At 34.4% G+C, this 24175-nt stretch overlaps 2 protein-coding genes across 2 annotated transcripts in view; both read left to right on the forward strand.

Annotated features, from left to right (window-relative positions):
* Positions 1 to 24175, forward strand: part of LOC129003928 (uncharacterized) — a 73686-nt gene that overhangs the window by 17567 nt on the left and 31944 nt on the right. The window contains exons 8-16 of the mRNA XM_054432274.1: positions 2215 to 2308; positions 6467 to 6847; positions 9360 to 9471; positions 20794 to 21049; positions 21455 to 21561; positions 21986 to 22158; positions 22933 to 23046; positions 23381 to 23442; positions 23931 to 23990. Of these exons, the coding sequence (XP_054288249.1) occupies positions 2215 to 2308; positions 6467 to 6847; positions 9360 to 9471; positions 20794 to 21049; positions 21455 to 21561; positions 21986 to 22158; positions 22933 to 23046; positions 23381 to 23442; positions 23931 to 23990 (1359 nt within the window). The remainder of the gene's footprint in view (positions 1 to 2214; positions 2309 to 6466; positions 6848 to 9359; positions 9472 to 20793; positions 21050 to 21454; positions 21562 to 21985; positions 22159 to 22932; positions 23047 to 23380; positions 23443 to 23930; positions 23991 to 24175) is intronic.
* Positions 12505 to 16918, forward strand: LOC129003927 (DNA topoisomerase 2-like). The gene has a single exon (XM_054432273.1). The coding sequence runs from the start codon at positions 12539 to 12541 to the stop codon at positions 16079 to 16081; it is 3543 nt and encodes a 1180-aa protein (XP_054288248.1). The 5' UTR covers positions 12505 to 12538; the 3' UTR covers positions 16082 to 16918.

Below are 24175 nucleotides of genomic sequence, written 5' to 3' on the forward strand. Positions count from 1 at the left end.
TTAAGGGTCAAAAATAGAAAAAAACAATTTGATACCCCATTAAAGCCCCTTAAACCTCCCATTCCCATGGTCCGATCATTTTGAAATGCGAGCACGCGTTTGAATTAACGTTGGGTTTTAACATTTGTACCCAATTCCACTAAAATCTCATCATTTTTGCTCAAGTTATCGCGCTAATTGGCACATAGACCTAAATTTATACACTGTATATGTAAATACATACATATGTACTTATATATACGTATATGAATTTGAACGGTGGGCGTTTTTGCATCTGGGGACCTCAAAATGAAAAATCAAATCGGTCCCGGGTTTATGTCTTACCATGCAACCTAAGGTAATAGCTTATTCCCTAAAGCGAAAACTCGAAAAAACACAGGTATGGAGTGAATAATTCCCTAAAACTATCATTAATGGATGGCGTATTTTAATTTTGTAAATTTTTAGTAATATTTTGGATGAACTTTGGCGAGCTATTGACATTGAAGATGACGCACAACATTTGAAAAATACACGATGTTTTGGATTCCTGTTATACCAGAAGAGTTAAATCTCATATATTCTACAGCACACATGTTAACATGTCAATACTTATTTTGTCGATGACAATATTGGTATTTTAAAAGCATATTTACAATTTAACAAATCCAGTCCATAACTGTACAATATAGATATGAAAATAGAGCAGCAAAGGGTGTGTGAGCGAGCGACTTGTCGCCTAGTATGGCCGGTGCCATAAGATAACATGGGGAGCGTATTTGTCGCCGAGACCGAAAAACGCTCCCGGTCGCGTTTGTTTTTCAGTCGCGGGTGGTCGCTGGCCGCGAGTCGCTTATAGTGTGGCCGCCTCCATTTAATTGAATGCTACGCACTTTTATTCATTGACGCAGCGACTAGTCGCTGCGACAAAGTCGCCAAGGACGCCAAGTGTGGCCCTAACCTAATAATTTGTTTTTCCTACAGTCACCCGGCAAAGTTGGCTTCCTTGTACTGTTTATAGTACAGAAAGCTGCTAATTGCTGCATATTTATACTTTGCCGTACGGTTTATACTTTGCCGTACGGTTTATACTTTTCCGTACGGTTTATACTTTGCCGCACATCAGGATTCCAACGAAACAATACAAAACAGCGTGGTTCTATTATGCACGTAATCCGTGTACGCTTGGAAATAGGTTGGCAACACTTAAAGATAATAATACTATGAGCAGCTGATTGACTATTATAACTACGATTTAACCTGTCATTTCGTGTTTATAGTTTCGGTATTTCTGAACTTACTGGACTTTTCTTTTAAACGTTTTTAAAACATTCCTACGATCTTAATAAACAAGAAAATACCTTTAAAGCACTTTTTTTAGGCGCGGAAACCACTTCAAATTACAAAAACATACGGAACTATATTCTCAAAACGCGGAGATAATTTCTTGCCGAGGAAAAATAGCGGAGTGATACGGACCGCGGGTACTACTTTCTTTAGGGCACCAGTTGTGTTGCCAGCAGAACCTAAAAACGTGTTGTATAGTGTTTGAAAGACTAATTATTTATATGCTTTATAGTGACTGTAGGAAAAATATAATGTGTAACACGAGTGAAAAAGGCCTTTGCTGCACTCGAGATCATTCCACACTCGCCTGCGGCTCGTGCGTAAACATTGCTCTCGTGTGCAGCAAAGTGCCACTTTCACCACTAGTTACACAAATAACTATTTCATTGTTGGATATTACATGGTTGGAAAACTTTTCTGAATCACTGTACACTGAAGCACAGATAATATAACCCCTACTAGGGGTTATATTATAACCCCCTAAACCCCTAGTAGGGGTTACATTATCTGTGACTGAAGACTGAAGGACTGAAGTGACCTGAAAAGAGAACTGAATCGGACTGAGACTGAGACTGAATCAAATTTCATCAGCAGCAGACCGCACGCTCGCACGCACAGCGGCACAGGCACAGCTCAAAGCTCAAACGAATAATGAGAATACTGAGATAATTCTAACCTATAAAATTCCATTCGCTTACCACTTACTTTTCGTGCAATCCCATGTCCTGTCCGCGAACTTCAAATACTGACCGGTGATAATACTTATCATTTACCAACACCGCCTAGTAATGTTTCGTAAGTATAGTCCAATTTATGACTAAGTTATTATTTTATGTGTGAACATGTAACCTAGTTAGCGATCTTCAAACCATTTCTTGAAATTTTCAGGTGCTGTATCTCAAGTTGCCACTAGAATCCAAGCTAGGTATGGTGGAAGAGCTGTCAGAAATGAAATATCAGGTTATTCAGCAGCAAGAAATTTGTAAGTAACTTATTTATAAATGAACAATATTTAACTTATCAAGCGTACCTAGTTGACAAGTTGCATAATAGCATAAGTAGCTCAATAGTATATTACGTTACTAGTCCTGAAAATAAGTGTTTACCGGACGAAAGTGGTCGTTCCCGTGCGAGACGAATTCGAGTACGGGATTACCATACGAGTCCGGTACACACATTTTGGACGAGTTGCGTACGATAGTTTACGCCATACTACTAAATCCCTACAAATCCTTATATATTTCCACCAACTAAAGGACTAAAAATCACTAAACCACTCACTGTCACCTAAATACAGTATAATGAGCTGATTGGTGTCCGGTAAAACTCATTGCAGTACAGTAGTATACAATGAAACCCCATTTGATTATGCTGGCAGCAAACAGCTATTAATGGTAATCCCGTACTCGACTTCGTCTTGCACGGGAACAACCACACTCGTCCGGTAAACACTTATTTTCAGGACTAGTAACATATTACAGTATACTATTCCTCAGGTAGGCTATATGGAAATCCATTGTTTCATTTAGACCTTAGTAAGTTTAACTTAAGTTAGGGCCTATCCCTTATTAATTAAATCCCACTAAGTTTACTTTAAAATAGGCCTAACTTAGGCCTCGTTTTCTTAAAACATAATGTTAAGCTTAAGCTAACTTAGGCCTACATGAAAATGATTTTCCCTTTTCCAAGTAGGCCTACCGGTAAGCTTACTTTAATATTTAATACTTTCTTATTAAATGGCGACCATACAAAGTAGGTATTTTGAGCTTAGCCCAGACCTCAGTTTATCTTGAAATAATTTAGAATTTTTTAGGTCTCAGTTGTAGCCTACCTTTAGAAAGATTCAGCAATTTAGTGCACCTGGGCCCTATAGTCTTTCCGCCCCCAGTCTGGATAATGTTACTTTACTAAAAAAACTATCAGGCCTAACCTAGCCCATATGATAATTTCTTAAACACCTCTCATCCACAATGCAATTTTATCATTGCAACTTTTTAAAGAATTTAAGTTTACTTGGTTCGGGTACTGTTAGAACTCGTGTGAAATAAAGAACGTTTACAAAATATTATCTAATAAAGAACTGATTTTATTCTGATAAATAACAATATTTAAAACATTTTCTCTGTATTGTTCTGTTCTTCATCACTTTCTTAAATTCTTAACACAACTCTTCTCAATTGTTTAAAATAAATTAAAATAAACCATTTGTTCATAAAAACAAAGACTAATAAATTATTATATTTGATGTTGATTAATATTGAAATTTGTATTATATAAAAAACAACTTAATTTCCAACATCCTCCCCACCTTGGAATTTTGCTTTACGTCATCAAAATTTCAAACAAAACTATTTACATGTTTCTTTTATAAGTTCACAAGTCCATTTTCCTAGGGATTTTTAACTTTCTCCCTCTTCTTGTTTCTGTTGGTGTTGATGACTTATCTTCCACTTCAAAATGTGCATCCTGTTTCCTTGAAAGTTCCCCAATCTTCCTTCTCTTTGATCCATGTCAGTACGATTGATGAGTCTGTCCAAAAATATGTTTTACATGACATCTTCAACGCCTTTTGAACATGTGTGTAGATCCGAGCTCCCATTCTCAGTGCGGCCAACAGCTCCAATCTTGGTATTGTTGCATTCTTTGGGGCAATCCTAGATTTTGCATATATAAGCTGCACAGCTACCTTGTTTTGAGACTTGGTTCTGATAAAAAGACAAGCTGCATAAGCCAGTTTACTAGCATCGCAAAATATATGAAAACTAGTCTCGTTTACGGACTGACTCCCTAACAGAAATAGTCTTCTTGGTATTCGACAGCTTTCCAACCAATGAATATTTTCAACCCACTTTGAAAATTGGCATGATATTTCATTTGGCAGTTCTTCATCCCATGTCAATTTTTTCAGCCATGTCTCCTGCAAGAGACATCTTTAGGTAATAAAGACACAGGACAAGTGAAACCTACCACATCAAAAATTCGCTGGGCTACTGAGAGTAGATCTCGTTTGGTTACCTTCTTGTTTGGCATAGAAATGGATCGTATGTCACAAAAAATCTCATCCTTTTTCCTGTCCCACAACATGCCCAGTAATGGTACAATATTTTCTGTTGAAAATTCATTTTCAAGGTTACTGACATCTGAATAGTTGCTAGCCCATTCTCTTAATTCAAACTGTCCTAGCTTCATTAGTTCCATGGATTCATTTACAAACTTTTTTAGTTCTACTGTAGAGTCAACACTAACAATACAATTATCAACATAAAAGGCATCTTTCAATTTCGCAGCTGTCTCTTGTAGATGAAGTGGTGCGTCATCCAAATGGTGATTTAGTGTGGCTCCTAACAGAAAGGGACTGGAGGTAATTCCAAAGACAACTCTGCAATGTCTAAAAGTTGTCAATTTTCTAGTCTTGTAGTCTTCCCACCAAATGAACCTAAGGTAGTCTCGGTCTTGAGGAGCTAAACTGATCTGTAAAAAAGCCTTTTTTTTGTCTGCTGTTACTCCAATCTGGTGCTTCCTGAATTTCATTACAAGAGATGGAATCAACTCTACTAAATTTGGACCTGTAGCCAAACATTCATTCAAAGAATGCCCTCTTTTGTCCTTTGTAGACGCATCAAACACTGGACGTATTTTAGTAGTTAAGCTACTCTCTTTTATGACTGGGTGATGCGGCAGGTAATGGACCTTTGTTGACTCTGCTGATTCTGGAACATTTTCTATAATCCCTTCTTCTAACCATTCTTTGAAGACTTTATCATAGTCGTGGAATTTGTTAAGGGTATTTAATCTTCAAATTGATGACATCAAACGTCTCTCTGCAATTTCATGATTTGTAAAATGAAATATTCTTATAATTGATTGGTTGATAACTTTTGTTTTGCGAGGTGAGGTTGGTAAGAGTGTCTGGACTATAACATTAACATTGCACCCCCAACCACTCTGAGCGGTAGCATCGAGCCAGCATCGTGGCTCTGGCAGCGGCTTTATTATGCGTACCGCTCGACAACTTCCTTATAGAATTAGAATCATCCTGAACCTAAGACTAACGTTGTGACGTAGTTGATGTGTAATGTTATAGTTTTACATTTACTGCAAGTATTTGTTACCATCAACTTCAAAATCAGAATGCTTCATTAGCCAGAATCAATTTGCAAAATATGTTAAGCTATGATTAAGTTATTTATTTTCATTTCTAAATATTTAAAAAAAATATTTTTCCTTGGCCGTGTCCAACCTAGGCTAGCTTGCGCCCATAGGCCTGGGCCTATTTGGCAATCCGGCTCTGTCGTCAGAGGAAACAATTCATGAAAAAGACCCACAACGAAATCACTGGTTTCCCCTCGACTTTCATGCTACTGTGTGTGTGTGTTTTCGTTATTGTTGTCTAACCTTTTTCTTCCTTTTCATACACTTAGTCTAACGTTTTCCCTGTACTGTAACTTGGCTACCTAGGTAGGCCTGTAGTTGCCATGACTAACTCAAGCATTTAAGATTCTTTTTCATTCTGTCAGCCTAAGCCACATGGAGCTCATATGTTAAGTTACTTTACGATACAAGATTTTAACTTAACTTAATGCATACAAATGTGTTACGGTACTTAAATGACAGACTGTTCTTGGACCAAAATTTTTAGTCTGTCTTGTTTTGCTGGACTCTTATTAATTATTTACAAGATAACTTAATGTGCCAAAGCCATGGGTCATCAAATATATTATTTAATAGAACATTAGTTTAATGTATTTATCAACGTTCAATCAACTACCTTTTGTTTTATTTTGTTGTTGTTTGTACCTGGCTAATTTGCCTTTTGTTTTGTAGAGGTGCCTTTAGTTCTAGATGTTCTAAGTTTATATCACTAATGGCAAGAACTAAAGGCGACTTTAGAAGACAAAAGGTAAATTACATTAAAAGTTCTTGAAACTGGGTGAAATTACAAACTTTCAACTAAACTACTAGTATTTAAATTTTAAAACTGTTCAACTACTTTAGGAATATAGCATAGGAATAGAAGAAAAAACCTGTCTTTTTCCAAAAATAGTCAAAGAAAAGCTAAGTACATGTTGAGATTTGCCTTTAGTACATAAATGGGCTTTGCAAAAATCTATACCGTAACCCATTTTTTAATTATTTTCAGGTCCTTCAACAGACCCAGTTATACAGCCAGAAAAAGAGAGGACTTCCATGATTTTAATGACAACGGCACAGGTGACCGGTGGGAAAGGGATGAATATTCAGGCTCTTACACTCGTAAATTTGAGGGTCCCAGAGCATGGAATCAGAGGAACAACAATTACGCACCTATGGACAATATAAATCCACCTGATTGGAAAAATAGTAAACTAACCACTTTTCGCAAAAACTTTTATCAACCTCACCCGAATACGGAGAACCGGACTGTAGAAGAACTGAAAAAGTTTTATGATACACATAAAATAAAGGTGTATGGTGATGCTCCAAAGCCAATTTTACATTTTGAGGAGGCAAACTTTCCAAAATATGTTGCAGATACAGTACAGTAAGTGTGACAAATTAACTTAAGGTTAATGCAATAAGTTAGTTTTATGTCAGGCCTATTTAAATTAAATTTACCAATAAATGAGCCTAAAGGAATGAGCTCTCAACATAATTTTCTAGGTATAACCCAAATCATAGAAGTTTTATAGTTTTTGGAAACATGTGTTTGCATACTACCTATGGTTTTAATTCAAATTAATCTCCTTAGAAGAGAACAGACCCTATGTAGCCTATTTGTCCACCTAGGCTAGTAAAAATGTGTTCCTTTTTCATTTTTATCCTAGTAGGCCTATCAGTTTTATCCTACATTGTTTTGTTTTGTTAGAAATCTTTGGTTGCATACAATACTTTTTGCCACACTACTAGTAACAAGTTTTTTGCTAGTTATAGATGGATAGATTATTTAAGATGGGGACGCCACTATGTGCATATTTTAACCCAAATATGAGTGAAGGATGAGTTGGGTGACCTTATAGTCTTGTTAGTGACTAAGGCCGACACAGCTGTTAATTAATAGCTCATACAGCTAATGGAAACTAAGGGACCTACAGTTTATAATGGAATCCGAACCACATTTTTGCCTTGGTATTAACGAATTGGTCTAATTATCAGGATAGTACTGTGGATAGTCTTAATACTCACTAGTGCGGGCGTTAATCCACACCAGGGAGTATCGCATTCACAGTGCATGCCTATAAATATCCACAATTCGGGACCTCCTAGTATCTGGATTACAGGACAACGCCACTGTCTAAGTCCCAGTCTAGTTGTTTAGACATGTAGACTAACATAGCCTTACTAATAGTTATATTATTTCACCACTTAAAATATCTAATACTCTAACCCATACCTTTGACTATTAATACCTACAAGACATTCCATCCCCATGTTAAGGATGTCGCCTGTGTTCTTTATGAAGAACTTTGTACCTAGTCGATAGATTATGCTGATCTACTAAATTAGGTACTAATTTCTGTTGAATACAGGAACTTTTTACCAAGCCAAACTGATAGAATGACTTATTGTGAGCTATAGCAACTGTTATAACCCATCAACTATTTCAGCAACAAAATATAAGGTGTAAAATAGAATTTTAGACATTAGCGCATTCTGTGACTGGCTCACACAACTACATATTTTCTTTTTTAATAAAACCTTGGCGACAGCTGGTCCATATATATGGGATGTTTACTTCAATATCCAATAGTTGATGCCCTTAACCTGTTTTTTTTTTTTTTTTTTATATTATCAGACAGCAGATTTGAGCCTATTTTTTCTTACTTAACTCAAGGCCACACTAAAAAAACAGGCGATAATGCTCGCCAAGCATGACGTCACGATAGAAGCCGGCTATGACGTTTAAGTACTTATTTATTTTCCAATGAAAGATTAAAACAAGCAGCTGATCACAAACGGCAAAATTACGTCATTGCCGTCTTCTATCGTGACGTCATGCTGGACGAGCATTACGGCCTGTTTATTTAGTGTGGCCTTGCTTAACTACACTATTATTTTATAGAATTTCACAATATTGTCCATTCTAATGCAACTTCCAATAAAGGTTAATAAGTAAATGATCACTCTGTAGACACTATGTTGCTTGCCAATCAAAGTGATTCACACCTACACAATATTTGCATTGTTGCGGTAGACAAGTCTGTACGTGCTGAGGAGGGGGGGGGGAGATAGCTCCGTCAACATTATAGCATTGTTGTAGCGTATTCCAAAAGTGACCCGTAAGTTTACCATACTCGGCCGACTTCACCGATCCCTATCTGTAAACAACTTTCTGGAAAGAAGCTGCTTACTGTGTAGTCTGGCAAAGAATATTTAAACCAAAACATTGTTAAGTTTTTAAATTTCAGTTATTTCTTGGGGGGGAAGGGGGGCAACCCCATTCTGCTGATGCTCAAAATTTGATGGACATAAGACAAGACATTTCAGGGTGTCCACATTCTGGAAAGTCAGGGATAGTCATGGAAAGTCATGGAAAAAAATTTTGGTCATTGAAAGTCAGGGAAATAGGCAAGAAGTCATGGAAAGTCATGGAAATTTCCAATTATGGATGGATTTGAGGGGACCATTCAATGCTGTAGTTGGCCTTAACCCCGACTGTTGTACCATTTTTCAGGATTTTTCACAAATGTTTGACAATTCAATTTATTACGGTTGTATTATTTTATGAGTTTTCGGTTTGTTTTAGTTCATTGTTGTACCTATTGTACTCCATTGTTATCTGTTATTACATATTTCAGTATTTTCTGCAAAATAACATGTCCAGGCAGTATTATTTGTGTGTGTATGTTATATTATAATTTGCGTGTAAAGTTTGTGAGTCATGGAAATCAATGGTAAATGGTCATGGGTAGTCATGGAAAGTCATGGAAATTAATGACAATTTTTTTGTGGACACCCTGCATTTAATGTTTTGATTTATTGGTGAGAAATCACTTTTGTCCATCATGAAATTTTTGACAGTTTTAGTTTTATTTCATATTTGGTGATTGTTTCAGTAAAATTGGCTTTGATAATCCGACACCAATCCAGGCGGTTGGTTGGCCAATAGCTATGAGTGGCCTTAATATGGTTGGTGTTGCACAAACAGGTTCAGGGAAAACTTTGGGGGTGAGTAGTCGACAAGAGATTTTAAAAACTAAGCTTAATAGATTTAGAGGGTTTCCAACAGCAAAATCATCCATGGTAAAGTGGCATTAGTTGATACTGTGTTGCACCTACAGTTTTAAATATTAAAAATGTTAATACAGTACCAGTTGCAAGTTTAGAATGCATTATATTTTTTACTAAATAATGAACTTTTCCTTCAATGAACCTGAAACTTTTACCTTTTATATTTTCTACAACATTTGTTAAATTGCAATGCACATCATTTTTGTGTGTAGTTTCTAAACTCAAGATTTAATTTCAGAAAAAACTTTTGTGTATTCGCCTGTTTATTGATATGTGCCAATTAGCTTGCTTTTGTTTATCGTGTGTGGTTTTGTGTTGGAAACCTTTTACAGTCTTCTATCAATTAAGGAACTCATCAAGTTGTTATCCCTCCCCAATTTTACATAGGTATAATTTTTTTAGAGTTTCCCTTCTTTTCCAGGGAAGACATTTTTATCTTCATTTTACAAGTCATACAGACTAAAATATTTAAATTATTTTTAATACAGACTAAAATATTTAAATTATTTTTAACAAATATTCCACTCTAGTTACCTAAAATAATCAAGTTCAATGGAAACTGGGAAAGAATAACAACTTGAAGTAATATTTCAATATTATTTATAGGCCTACACAACGTACTGTTGTGACATGGTCGTTTGTATTTATTTTGTTGATTTAAGTCAATAAGCATGTTTTGGAATTCATTAAGTATTCTAGGACTGTGCATGTTTCAAGCTAGCTGATAATTTCTTATGGTTTGGCTGTACTAAACTAGTCATGGGCTCTCCTCCCCCATGTGAAATCTCTAAAAACAAATCTATGCAGCTAAATTTTAAGCAATCCAAAGTGGTTCTAGAACCTTTCTGGCCAGTGTTATTTTTTGTTTTGTGGGATTTAACAAGGGGGAATTTATTTGTTGTAAAAATGGAGTTGAGTAATATAGATAACTAAACTGGATCAATTCATTAAATGTATTTAATTTGTCAACCATATTTTGAGCCACTATTAGTAGTGTCACGGATATTTTATATATCAATCATCACAAAACGAATCATTAGCAAACTAGTTTAACATTTTTAACATAGTTTGTGGACGTAGTGTAATTTTCAACTCAACATACGCATGATTCAAAACCATTTCTTTTCACGACTAAAAAATACTCATTATGTTAAAAATGGCTTTCCTTCTACAAAAAAAAAAAAAATATGTTTACAAATTCAAGTGTAAAATACTACTAGGGCACTTTTGTAATCGCAAATTAAATATTTTTTTACAGAAAGCAAAGTTGACTAGGCTATACAAAATAAAATAATAAAAAGATTATATGGATAAATAGGGCTAGTTGAACTTTAAGTGACCATACCATTCGTAATTTCTTTCTTTTAAAACTTTTAAGAGAATTGAATAGTTTTTGTTGTCGTCTAGATGATTTAGTAAAAAAATATAGTTTTGACCATTAAATTGTTTTTTAAACTTGATCTTTTAATAATTAGGATATAGGCTAATAATCATTATATCCATGTATAAATTATAAAAAGGCTAAGAGACCCAATTAAGAGTTTTCTACTCAGAGCTTGTGCATCAGAGCTCAACAAATCACAATCAACACAATATTACTCTCTGGAGAAGCTACTGGTGATTTTATTACCACGAAAAATATGCAAATGTCATATTAGAAAATGCATATTTAATGGTTTGGCTTTTAAATTAAATTTAAGGCTGACTGTGTTCAGTTTATAAGCCATTTTAGATCAAATTTGATGAAAATTTAGATTAAAATATAACTTGGACTATAAATTAATGACATTTTAAATTGGGATAGGAAATAATAGTGTTTATATGTTACAAGGGTTATAAACATTTCTAAATTGTGTAATCAATAATTTTTTTTTTAAATTGCAATCAACGTACATGGCCAATCAGGCCATGGTTATATTTTATTCTATAAAACATTTCTTCTTCAGGAAGAAAAGATACAGTAGCCTATCAGGTGAACTATAGCTTTCATTACACTGAATGTTCCCACTGTGTGAAGTAATTGTTTCCAAATAAAATGAATTTATAGATAGGCAATAAATAAATTAATGACAATAATGTGTTTTTACGGTAAAAAAAAAACAATAAAATTAAGGCCTGAACAATTCAATTATAATGTAACCCATGCTTGGTTAGAAGCTCATTTAGCCATTGATTACAAAGTAATTGAAATCTGCTAAGCAGGCAAACTATCCTATCAGGTGAACTATAGCTTTCATTACACTAAATGTTCCCACTGTGTGAAGTAATTGTTTCCAAATAAAATTAATTTATAGATAGGCAGTAAATAAATTAATGACGTTAATGTGTTTTTACGGTAAAAAAACAATAAAATAAAGGCCTGAACAATTTAATTATAATGCAACCCATGCTTGGTTAGAAGCTCATTTAGCCATTGATTACAAAGTATTTGAAATCTGCTAAGCAGGCAAACTAGAGACTATAAAACCAATATTGGATAAATAGGCTACCATTAGTTAGTATGAATGTTTTTCATGTGCTATCGTTGGTTCAGAAAGCACAGGAAGTAGTTTGAACTTTGGCAGTGACTTTTTTAACAATATACAAATTAAGAAACAAGAGTAATGTTAAAAAGAACGCTCCAACATTTTTAAAAGAAGCTCATAATGCAAGACGAAGATAGACCGACAAAAAGAAGAAATAAGAAATTTGTCATAAGACGATCATGTGTTTACATTAGTTTTCAAAAGAGATGTCCAAAGCAAATCTTTTTGTAGGAAACAGTTGAGCTAAGCCAACTTCAATGCCTAAAGTATGTCTCAATCAATCTACTTATTTACAAACACCAATAAAAACTTTCAATATAGAAGAAAAGATCAATATTATATATCACTAAGGGGGAGGAGAAGTGTCAAGACGATTCATTGATCATTATCTCTGATTTATTTACCTTGTGGAATTGTATCCGACAATTTGTTTCTTCCAGCCGTCACTGTCAAAGCCACTTATCAGGCAGTTCTCAAAAATGGCTGGTAAAAAAAGGAAAAACTCAAATGGTGGAAACTCTGGAAGTGGCGATGATAAAGACAAGGAAATCAGTATTGAACAAATGTATCAGAAGAAATCGCCAGAAGAACACATTTTACTGAGACCTGATTCTTATATAGGATCTGTGGAACCAGTCACAGAAACAATGTGGGTGTATGACCCTGGAACTAAAGCGATGACACAGAAAGAAATCACTTATGTCCCTGGCTTGTACAAAATCTTTGATGAGATTCTGGTAAATGCTGCTGATAACAAACAGCGAGATCCTAAAACAAATTGTATCAAAATAGATATAGATGCTAAGAAAAATATGGTTTCAATATGGAATAACGGTAGGGGGATCCCTGTGGTGGTGCATAAAAGCGAGAAAATGTACGTTCCAACGTTAATCTTTGGACATCTCCTTACATCCTCTAACTACAATGATGAGGAGCAGAAAGTAACGGGTGGAAGGAATGGCTTTGGAGCAAAACTGTGCAATATTTTCAGCTCAGAGTTTACTGTTGAAACTTGCAGCTCTGAGTATAAACTGTGTTTTAAACAAACATGGAAAAATAACATGTCAGTGGAAACAGAACCTATAATAACGCCAAGTGCAGACGAAGAATACACCAAAGTAACATTTTATCCAGATCTTCGCAAATTCAAAATGAACAAATTGGATGAAGGGATTCTAGATTTGATGAAGAGAAGAGCTTACGATGTTGCAGCTTCAACTAACGGAGTTCAAGTGTATCTAAATAAAAATCTTATTCCTGTGACAAATTTTAAAGATTACGTTCAGTTGTTTGTAAAGACAAAAAAAGATTTAAACGACAACCAAGCAAAGATAGTTTATGAGAGAGTCAATGATCGATGGGAGGTTGCTATGGCTGTGTCTCCTGATGGATTTCGCCACATGAGTTTTGTCAACAGCATCGCAACCACCAAAGGTGGTCGTCACGTAGATCTTGTAGCTGAACTGATCACCAAACAGCTCATGGAAGTTTTCAAACAGAAGAAAAGAGGAGTAGATGTGAAGCCTTACCAAATCAAAAACCACATGTGGCTGTTTATCAACTGTCTTATTGTTAACCCGACATTTGATTCCCAAACAAAAGAAACCATGACACTTCAACCCAAAAGTTTTGGCTCTAAGTGTAGTCTTTCTTCAAAGTTCATCAAAGAAATTACCAAGTCCGGTATTATTGAAACTGTTCAATCTTGGGCTAAATTCGAGCAGGAAAGTCAACTTGAGAGGGCTTTGAGTGGTAAAAAACAGAACAAACTGAAAGGAATACCCAAACTAGAAGATGCAAATGATGCAGGAACAAGCAAGTCACTGGATTGCACTTTGATATTGACAGAAGGAGATTCAGCCAAATCCCTAGCTGTTTCAGGTCTTGGAGTCATTGGAAGAGATAAATACGGTGTATTTCCCCTCAGAGGCAAGTTGCTCAATGTACGAGAAGCTACTCACAAGCAAATACTGGAAAATGAAGAAATAAACAACATTATTAAAATTACTGGTTTGCAATACAAAAAGGTTTACAAGACAGTCGATGATTTGAGGAGTTTAAGGTATGGTAAATTAATGATAATGACGGATCAAGACCAAGATGGTTCCCACATTAAAGGATTGATAATCAATTTTATCCATTCCAATTGGCCATCATTATTAAAGCTTCAATTCCTCGAAGAATTCATCACCCCAATCCTCAAGGCCTCAAAAGGAACACAAACTTTGTCTTTTTATTCATTAGCTGAATTCGATGAGTGGAAAAAGGGTGTAAAAAATTTACACCTATATAAGGTTAAGTATTATAAAGGATTAGGTACATCTACATCAAAAGAAGCCAAAGAATATTTCTCAGATTTGGGACGTCATCGAATAATGTTCAGATACGGAGGTGTCAATGATGATAAACAAATTGAAATGGCTTTCAGCAAAAAAATGGTGGAAGCTCGGAAAGAGTGGCTCACTGACTGGATGGCAAGAAGCAAAAAGAGAACAGAAGATGGTATTCCAGAAGACTATTTGTATACTAAAACAGTTAAGGATGTTACGTATGAAGATTTTGTCAACAAAGAACTTGTACTATTCAGCAATCTTGACAATGAAAGGTCTATTCCCAATTTAGTCGATGGGTTGAAGCCTGGGTCCAGAAAGGTTCTTTTCACATGTTTGAAACGCAGTGACAAGCGTGAAATCAAAGTAGCACAACTGGCGGGTTCTGTTGCTGAACAATCTGCTTACCATCACGGCGAAGTGTCTCTCATGCTAACTATCGTCAACTTGGCCCAGAACTTTGTCGGGAGTAATAACATAAACTTGCTTCAACCTATAGGTCAGTTTGGTACAAGACTACAAGGAGGAAAAGATGCTGCTAGCCCTAGATACATATTCACAATGATGAGTCCTTTAACCAGACTGATTTTTCACCCACATGATGATCCCCTCCTTACTTATTTAAAAGAAGACAATCAAAGCATTGAGCCAATGTTTTATGTCCCTGTGATTCCGATAGTGTTGGTGAATGGTGCAAGTGGTATCGGAACAGGTTGGATGACTAAAATACCTAACTATAATCCTAGAGATATCGTCACAGCTATTAGGAATATGATGGATGGAAAGGAGCCAACTAAGCTAATACCTTGGTACAAAGATTTTCAAGGAAATATCAAAGTTTTTACTAAAGATAGTTATATCTGCACGGGTAATATATCTGTAGTAAAACCTGATACAGTGGAGATCACCGAACTGCCTGTTGGTACATGGACTCAGGCTTATAAAGAGTCAGTGCTGGAAGTAATGCTGAACGGAGATGGTGATAAGAAACCATCCATTATCAATAGCTACAAGGAATATAACACAGACACATCGGTGCGGTTTGTAATCAAACTATCACCTGAAAAACTCAAGGAACTGAACTACAGTGAAGGGCTACACAAATTCTTTAAGCTGCAGTCCAACATAACCATCTCAAGTATGTGCCTTTTTGATCGTAACAGTGTTCTGAAGAGATACGATAATGTAAAAACCATTTTAAAAGAGTTTTTCGCAATTCGTTTGGAATACTATGAGAAAAGAAAAGCATACCTGACCAGTCTATTGGATGCTGAAGCAAAAAAACTTATTAATCAAGCGAGGTTTGTTACTGAGAAATGCAATGGAAATCTTACAATAGAAAATAAAAATAGGAAAGCAATAATTGATGAATTGATTGAGAGGGGATACGACTCAGATCCCGTTAAGTCTTGGAAATTATCGCAAGATAATAAGGCGATTTCGACAGATAATGAGGAAAGTGGACCAAACTTTGAATATCTCCTTGGCATGAGCTTATGGTCATTATCAAAAGAAAGGAACAATGAATTGTTGAAGGACTGTGACCAGAAGAAAGTTGAACTTGCAGCCCTTGAAGAAAAATCAGCAAAGGATATCTGGAAAGAAGACCTTGATGCTATATGGAACAAATTAGACGAAATAGAAGGCAACAGTAGAAAAACGAATGACAAACAAACAAAACAACACACATAAATTAAAAAATAAAACATACATGTAACTGCCCCCAGACACAAGCAAACTAGGTATCAGTACTTTTGGTCCTATCTGTTTAAGATGAATCTTAATTGAGGTGAAGGATACTTAAACGCTCCTCACTAATCCTAAATATGGATACAACGATAAATAAATTTGAATAAGTCAGTATAGCTTGCCGTCTCAACGCCAAACTAATGATTGAAATGAGTATTATAGTTTTTTATCAGCTGTTTAAAACTTGATCCTTCACGTTAGTATTTTTTCGTTCATAATTAATTTATTGTATGGATTTAAATCGCCAATTCTGAAGCTTCGGTCCATAAAATAATGGTACTTAAAATGCTCTCTAGGCTTATTGAAAAAGTACTTATTACTGTAAATTATTATTAAGGCCTTTATTAAATGTTTTTGTGAAACTAAGCATTTAAAATACAGTGTCAATAACGTTTAAATTAAAATCAGTTACATATGAGAAATTATCATTGAGATTTGTACCAAATCAAAGTTACCAGTATTCATGGAACATTTCCATGTCAAATTGTACATACGTTTTGTAAAAGTAGTAAAATTTGTACTTTTGTAGTGTACGAATAAATAGTTAGTGTTTTAAATCCCCCCACATTACAAGAAAATCCCCATTAGTATATAGCCTTCCATTTGAAATATTATTCAAGAGGCTTGTCAATTCAATCAAACTATGTTTACTGGTCTCCATAGGAATGAATATAATGAAGTTAAAAATCATCCTTGAACTACTTGGTCTAAATAAAATTATTTACACAGTATTTCAGTCCAAATATTATTGTTTAACTGGTCTATAATTTTGAACACAGTGTCCCTCTCATAAGTATGTAAATACTCAAATGCTATTGTAATTGATGTAAATAAATATTATTGCTTTCTGTAGCCTAAGATTAATTAAATTTCTATAATGAACTTTTAAGATTGATTTTAAGATTTTACAGAAAAAAGTAAATATTGTAAAATCAAGTTATTCTAGTGTTTTAAACCTATAAATCGTTTCTTTTAACAAAATTTTGTTTACACATTGAGCTTTTTCTCTCCATAAAATAGAAGTTTTCACATTTTTCTTAGTAAAATTTTTTTTTTATTGTAATGCAGCTGAAAGCTCTGTTTTTTTTTTTTTTTTTTTTTTTTTTTTTAAATACATGCTACCAATATATAACGAACCAAAGTAAAAAAAAAATGCCAGCAATGAAGATTAAATTCAAAGGTCCTTTCATCTCAAATTGATTTGGAAGTTGATGTGAACATTGAAGTCGGGAAAATGAAGTGGTAAGTTGAAAGACGCTGTCAAAGGCAAGGAGTGGGATGAGCGGATCTCTTTCAAGGCTTTCTCCTAAGGTAAACCATTCATTTACTTAAATTTATTGTTTGTTTACTTAAAAATACACAAAGTTTCAAACAAAAAAGACTAAACAATGACAATCTTATGCAAACGCTTTTTTGAATAATTGATAAACTCGATTAATTTTGTTATGAAAATAGAATATTAGGAAAATATAGGTTTTAAGAGATATTAAAAAAAATTAAATGCATAACATTTAAAAATCAGTAACCCTTGAGTATCTTTTTTCTTTGTTACAAAACAATCTAAAATTTGTTTTGATGCCTACAAATATTTCAGATTTTGGTGTATTCAAATTGGTTTTCTTACTAACATATTAAAATAAAATGATCATGCTGACTTGTTTGAAAAACTCATTTTGGTATAGATATTACTCTATCAATAATTGTATCAAACAATCGGAGGAAACAAATGCTTTTAAAATACAAATCTTGATGTAATAGCTTGTAACAGCCAAACCATAAGTTAACAAAGATAAATCTTTAGAGTTTGGTATTTTCTCATTTTTACATGGAGGCCTTAATAAATTGGAAATTTGTATACAGTAGACTCCGTCTTAACCGACCTCGCATCAACTGATTATTGGATTATCCGCCCCCAGTCGTAAAATATTACAGTTTGTTTTAACTGATCTTGTTTTGAGAGCAGTTAGGTTTAACTGCCTCTTGAAATGTCGGCATTTCCGCTCCCACGCTAGCAATGAAAACAATACACTAAACTCTACAGGATATAAATAAACATCCTGTCTCATAACAAAATGGTTGCTTTTATCTTTAATTTCGTCAATACGCTCTGTATTGTATTACGATGGATTTGGAAAACATCAGTAAGGTATTAAAAACAGGGTTTTTATTGACTCAGGCCTATGACTATAATTTATTCCACTGAAAGTATTTGGCTTTCCAGTGTTTTGGGTTAGTTTTCTATTGTCAATAATTTAAGAAAAAGGGAGATAAGTGTAGTTTATTTTGTAAATAATACACTCATGACTTCAGAAAAGTGATTATATAATTCCAAATGCATAGCACTTAATTTTTTTCAAGTTTTTAGGGATTACCCGTTTTAACCGACCTTTTGAGCTATCTGACCTAGCTCTGGTCCCGTTAGGGTCGGTTAAGAGGGGGTCTACTGTAGAAGGTTTTAGGTAAGAAACAGGAGGTACCTTAAAAGGAGCTAATTTATTGAAACAAATATATTTTCATGGTATCTAATTTTATAATTTAAATTTTAAATTTTTTTCTGAATCATGTTTTTTTTTTCAATGTCTCTTTTCAGACAACTTTTGTTATCTTATTAACCATCAGAGTAATTAGATTTTTTTATTTTCTCTATTGATTGTAGTGTTGTAGGTATTCTGCTTCTTAACAATACTATTGTGTACAAAACTGTTCTTAAATACATAACTTCTTAGTATCTCTCATTATGTCTTTACCTTATTTTTAATAAATCTAAAAATATGTTTTTGTTTAATGTGTTGAAGATTTTTTTACTGTAGAAAATAAACCACTTATAACTTGCTTTTAGGAGTGCCTCTAAAAATGTCCCTTAACTTTTGTAAAAAAATTAGGCAATTCATTGTTTTATAGAGTGTTAGCCTTTTTAAACTTGTGTTTTTATACTTGAAATTATCTTTAATGTTACTTTTTGAGTAATGTTCAATTATTAATGGTTTATTGTTATTGGATGTGCATTCAATTAATGGTTTTCAAATTGTCGACACTGGTGGCTAAAATAATTCTTTTTGCTCAAATTTATTTCTTACTACTATTGTGTGTGTTTTTTTTTACAATGTTATACTTAACTTTTTGTGTTTTTGTCATAGAACAATGATTTTATATTATAAAGCAGGGGTCTCCAACCTACGGCCTGCAGGCCACATCTGGCCCACAAGCACATTTCTTCTGGCCCGCAGACAGCCAGCACAGCCTTATGATAAAAATTCCTTTTGATGGAAAATACCCGCCACTTTTTTTTCTTCCACGACCACCTGTGTTCTGGTAGTATTGTCAATACCATGACCGTTTCCCGTGAATGCGATAACACTTATTGCTCTTTCTTGCTGTCTCTTGCAAAAACGTGATCGTCTCCTAAGATCAAGGCAAAACTCGTGACCATACCACTTTGTCTCGGCAATTAATACCATGATTGTGGCAACACTCGTCAACGGTGATTGTGATTTCCATGTGACGTTAAAAGAGAATATTACGCCATCAATGAGTGGATGATTGGTCATAGAAATTGACGGTACTCCCGACCTTACAAGATTCAAGTGCAATTCACTGTCTTTTTCCCATTAAACAAAATTCTGGTACAATTCCGAGTCTCCATGTTAGCTGGCTACCATGTTTAAATATGAGTAGAGTATGTCTCTCACTTTCCATTTTTTCCTGGAATTTTAGCTAACCGACAAGCTATATAAAGCCTATATGTGTAAGGTAATATAGGAAAAACAGAAAAAAATAAAATCTCAAAAAACACCAATAACCTCTTAATTAATTAACAATTTTATAGGTTTATAAGGAGGGGATTAACTTTCTGCACTGAATTATGACTTTAAAAAAATAATATTAAAATATGACACCTTCCCTTCAAAAATTTACAATGCAGGCGTCAAGGAAAAAGGTGGGAGACACCTGTTATAAAGGACTACTTCAACAAAAAATACATTTTGTATTCTGCAGGTTTTATGTAAGCTTTCAACTAGGCCTACAATCAATTTTACATCATGAGTTAATTTATCATCAAACATAAAAATCATCAAGTAGCTTGCAAATTTATTTTTTGTAGTGTGTTATGTGTCTACCAGAATTAACATCTGTTAAAATATACAAAATACCCTTTTATTAAAGCATGGGGCACTCCTAGGGTTAAGTTATTTGTGCTAATGTTTAGTGTTGTTTTTATTTTATTTTTTATTTTGTTATTATTAACTTTGATTAGTAAGCAATTTTACTAAAGAACTCAGGTGAAAAAGGATAACAACTATAACTGAAAGTTTTCCAGGAATTAAATTGTTTGTGTCTCCACACTTGGTAATTGCTCAAATTTTGTCACGTTTGCACAGCTTTTTAACGTTTCTTGTAAGAAAACAATAAACGCTATACTAGCAAGAGTTATATGTTGATTTGACCATCCAAATTTATTGACGACCTAAATTCCAATATAAAATGGTCGGTTAGGATGAATTACAGCTTAATGATACTCAAACGACTCTCTTTTTCATGCGACTTCCCTCAGTTTAAATAAAGTTAACACTTTTTTTTAAATGGAAAGCCTTGGTATTTTAGATCCTATTAAAAGTTATATTTTACGCAACCTCACTGATGTGTTGTTCACACAGTACATCCTACCAGCTACAGTGCACATCAACAATCAAGAACCGTTGCGTCCCGGAGACGGACCCATCGGACTAGTGTTGGCGCCGACTAGAGAACTGGCGCAGCAGATACAACAAGTGGCACGTGACTTCTCGTCTGGACTGAAGTCTTGTTGTGTGTACGGCGGTGCGGGCCGCGGACCTCAAGCGCAGATGTTGGAACGTGGTGTGGAGTTGGTGATAGCCACGCCTGGCCGCCTTCTGGACTTCTTGGAGCGAGGTTAGTTGACTGTGGTAGTACATAATTACATTAGAGTCTCGATTATCTGACCTTAGAAAGTGTTATCTGACACTTTCTGTGAACCATTGAATACCAAGTCACATGATATTTTTGTGTGGTATGATGGTACCACACAAACACTGCAGGTACCATGGTACAACTACTTTTGTCACTCCAGTTTGTACTTGGAAGATAGGGCAGGTTAAAGGCAACTTAACTTGTCTGAATTGGTTGATTGTATTTAGCAAGCTGAATACCACACAGTTTGTCAACTCTTAAACCTGCTTACCTCTTAGCTACCTCTCGTGTCTTGGAGACCTTTGGCAGAGTGGACGAGTATTGCTTTGTGTTACGTTTTCTTCTAATATCATGTTTCTCCCGATTTATCAGTATTTTTGCTTGTAGGTGTGACCAATCTGAAGCGCTGTACGTATGTGGTCATGGACGAGGCTGACAGAATGCTTGACATGGGTTTTGAACCCCAGATCAGAGCTATCATGGAGCAGATCAGGGTAAGTTTTGTTTATTTTTAGGAATATGAACGGGTTAAACCATTGAATTGTGGCGTTAGACAATACAAGATTTGGACCAGTGCTTTGCAATAAAGGGTTATGATTTATCACATGAAAAATCCATTGTTATAATTTTAAGCGTAACAAAAAAAGATCCTCATGCACTAAGATCATGAGGATTATGAGTTGTGATAGTTATACATTGTGTTGTTTAGGATTACTGCCGTGTGTGTCAGACTATGAAATTTCAGATTATTGAGAGTCAACTGTTTGTTATACTTTAGTTGTTTTTCAATATCTTCGGCGTGTACATTATATACATGACAGATCACAAAAATGTAATGAATGATGAAATTTCTGCTCTCATAATTTTTTTCCTAGCAAAAAGATATGCAATCAAACATAGGGTGTTTTGCTGTTACAGCCAGATAGACAGGTGCTGATGTGGTCTGCGACATGGCCTGAAGAGGTGAGGCAGCTGGCCAAAGACTTCCTCAAGGATTATGTACAGATCAACATCGGCTCTACGGAACTTTCAGCCAATCACAACATCACTCAACATGTGGAAGTCTGTGAGGAACACGAGAAAGAAAATAAGTAGGTCAAAACAGTGTGTCTGTTATGTTATATAATGTTTAATCCTTATATAACAGTGGACTGTATTTGATAGGTATCAAAGAAATAATGATTGAGAAGAGTACAAACTGTATTTACAAATACATTAAAAATAATAAATATCATCAACGTTTGTTTGAAGTATTAATTGGTTAGTACAGTAAGTATCAAACACATAAGTTGAATGTATGTTTGATAACCTAATTTCAAAATGTAATGTAAATGTTTAAACAAAATGTCATTTGCCTATTGGGTATGATTATGATTGGAGTGTCCAATCGAAATTACCACTTGCCATATTTTATATTTTACCGTATTGTTTGTTTGCATTATAGGTGTAGATTTGTGTTTCAATAATGTTATTAGACATTTTTTTTATTTACTTTCCTTAAATTTAATAACACATTGCTGAAAGAAGTTATTTAAACAAAATGTAAAACTATTATGCATTTTTGTTTTTGGTCTCAACCGTGATGTCAGTTTGGTCCTCTGAAGAGACAGCTCACTGTCGGAGATGGGTGGTTGTGTTTTAATCTCAGTATAATTGGAAGGTGTGATAGGTGAAATGGAATGTAAATTTACTGACTTACTTCTACTCAAGATAAATTGACTAACTTATTTAAGATTAGCTTTTTTTAGCTTGGACCGTTGATTAAAATCCCAATAATCAAGGTAGTGAAGATATTTTTACAAGACGAGATCCTAAGCAGTAAAGAATTTTTTATTCGTATCCTTACCAATGTATATATTTTACAGGCTCAGAAACCTGTTGAAAAAGCTATTTTCTGAAGAAGATGTTGGAAAAACAATTGTTTTTTGTGCAACCAAACAAAAGGTTGATGAGGTTGCGAGGTTTATTTCAAGACAGGGGTGAGTAATATAAGTTAATCATGTTTTACGTTTATACTTACAAAAATATTTTTTTAAAATGTGTTGTCAAATTCTAGGTGTACTCAACATAGTACCACTCAAAAGTCAAGTAGGTTTTTAAAATCATTCAAAGTAGAGACAAGTATAAAAAACCGGTAAAAAAATAGTTATGTAAACAAAATGTTTGCACTTAAACTTTTTTTATTATTTACACCAAGTATTAAACACCTTTGTTCTGAATACTGATTTTCTGTTTTGAGAGGTCTCTTATCGTACATTTCATTACATATACGTTTAAAAACGTGTTTCAAGATCAACTTCTTTTGTGTTGTAGGTACAAAGCCATGGCGATTCATGGGGACAAGTCTCAAACTGAGAGAAATTACGTATTAAGAGGTGAGTTGACTCTCTCAAACATATGACCTCATAATCTATAAATTGTTCTAAATTTAAAAATATATTTTACATCTTCACAACTGTTTTATTATTCTCTGTTATCCAACCTTTCCGCCTACCTGACCTAGCCACAAGTCAGGTCCAAACGCAAGATTTGATGCAACTCATGAAGGGCTCACCTGTCTCAGAGCAGGCAGATTTGTCCTCTTGAAATGACATTGGAGGCTGGGTTCTTTTGTGAATTGAGCATTTCATGAGGCTTTGAGCTACTTCTTAAATCTTAACCAATCAGCAGACAAGTATTAGACACAACAGTTTCTTTTTATATTTAGGTCAATCATGCAAAAAATTCATTAAATATAATTTATTAGCAATCTATTAGCTACTAGTACCAAAAGGATCAGTGGGGTTATTTTAACTTTGCAAAGTAACTACACAAAATATTTCATATTTTGCAGTTTTAACTAATTTTGCGTATCATGTTTCAGAGTTCCGCCATTCAAGAAGTTCTATTTTAGTGGCAACTGATGTTGCAGCAAGGGGCTTGGGTATGTTCCTTGTGTTTCTTAGTTTTACCTTTATTCAAACATTTACTTTAAGTCATCAACTTTATTATAGATCTCATTGAATTTATCCCCAAAAAGATGTTGAAATTCTCTGATAGATAAACAGATTATTGTAGTTGTAAAATGTATGATGAGAAAGATTTTGGTAATATTCTTTTCACCCAACT

This window comes from Macrosteles quadrilineatus, unplaced genomic scaffold (assembly GCF_028750875.1).
Source record: "Macrosteles quadrilineatus isolate MER2022 unplaced genomic scaffold, UCM_ALF_1.0 Scaffold_9__3_contigs__length_116548681, whole genome shotgun sequence".
Lineage (NCBI taxonomy): Eukaryota > Metazoa > Arthropoda > Insecta > Hemiptera > Cicadellidae > Macrosteles > Macrosteles quadrilineatus.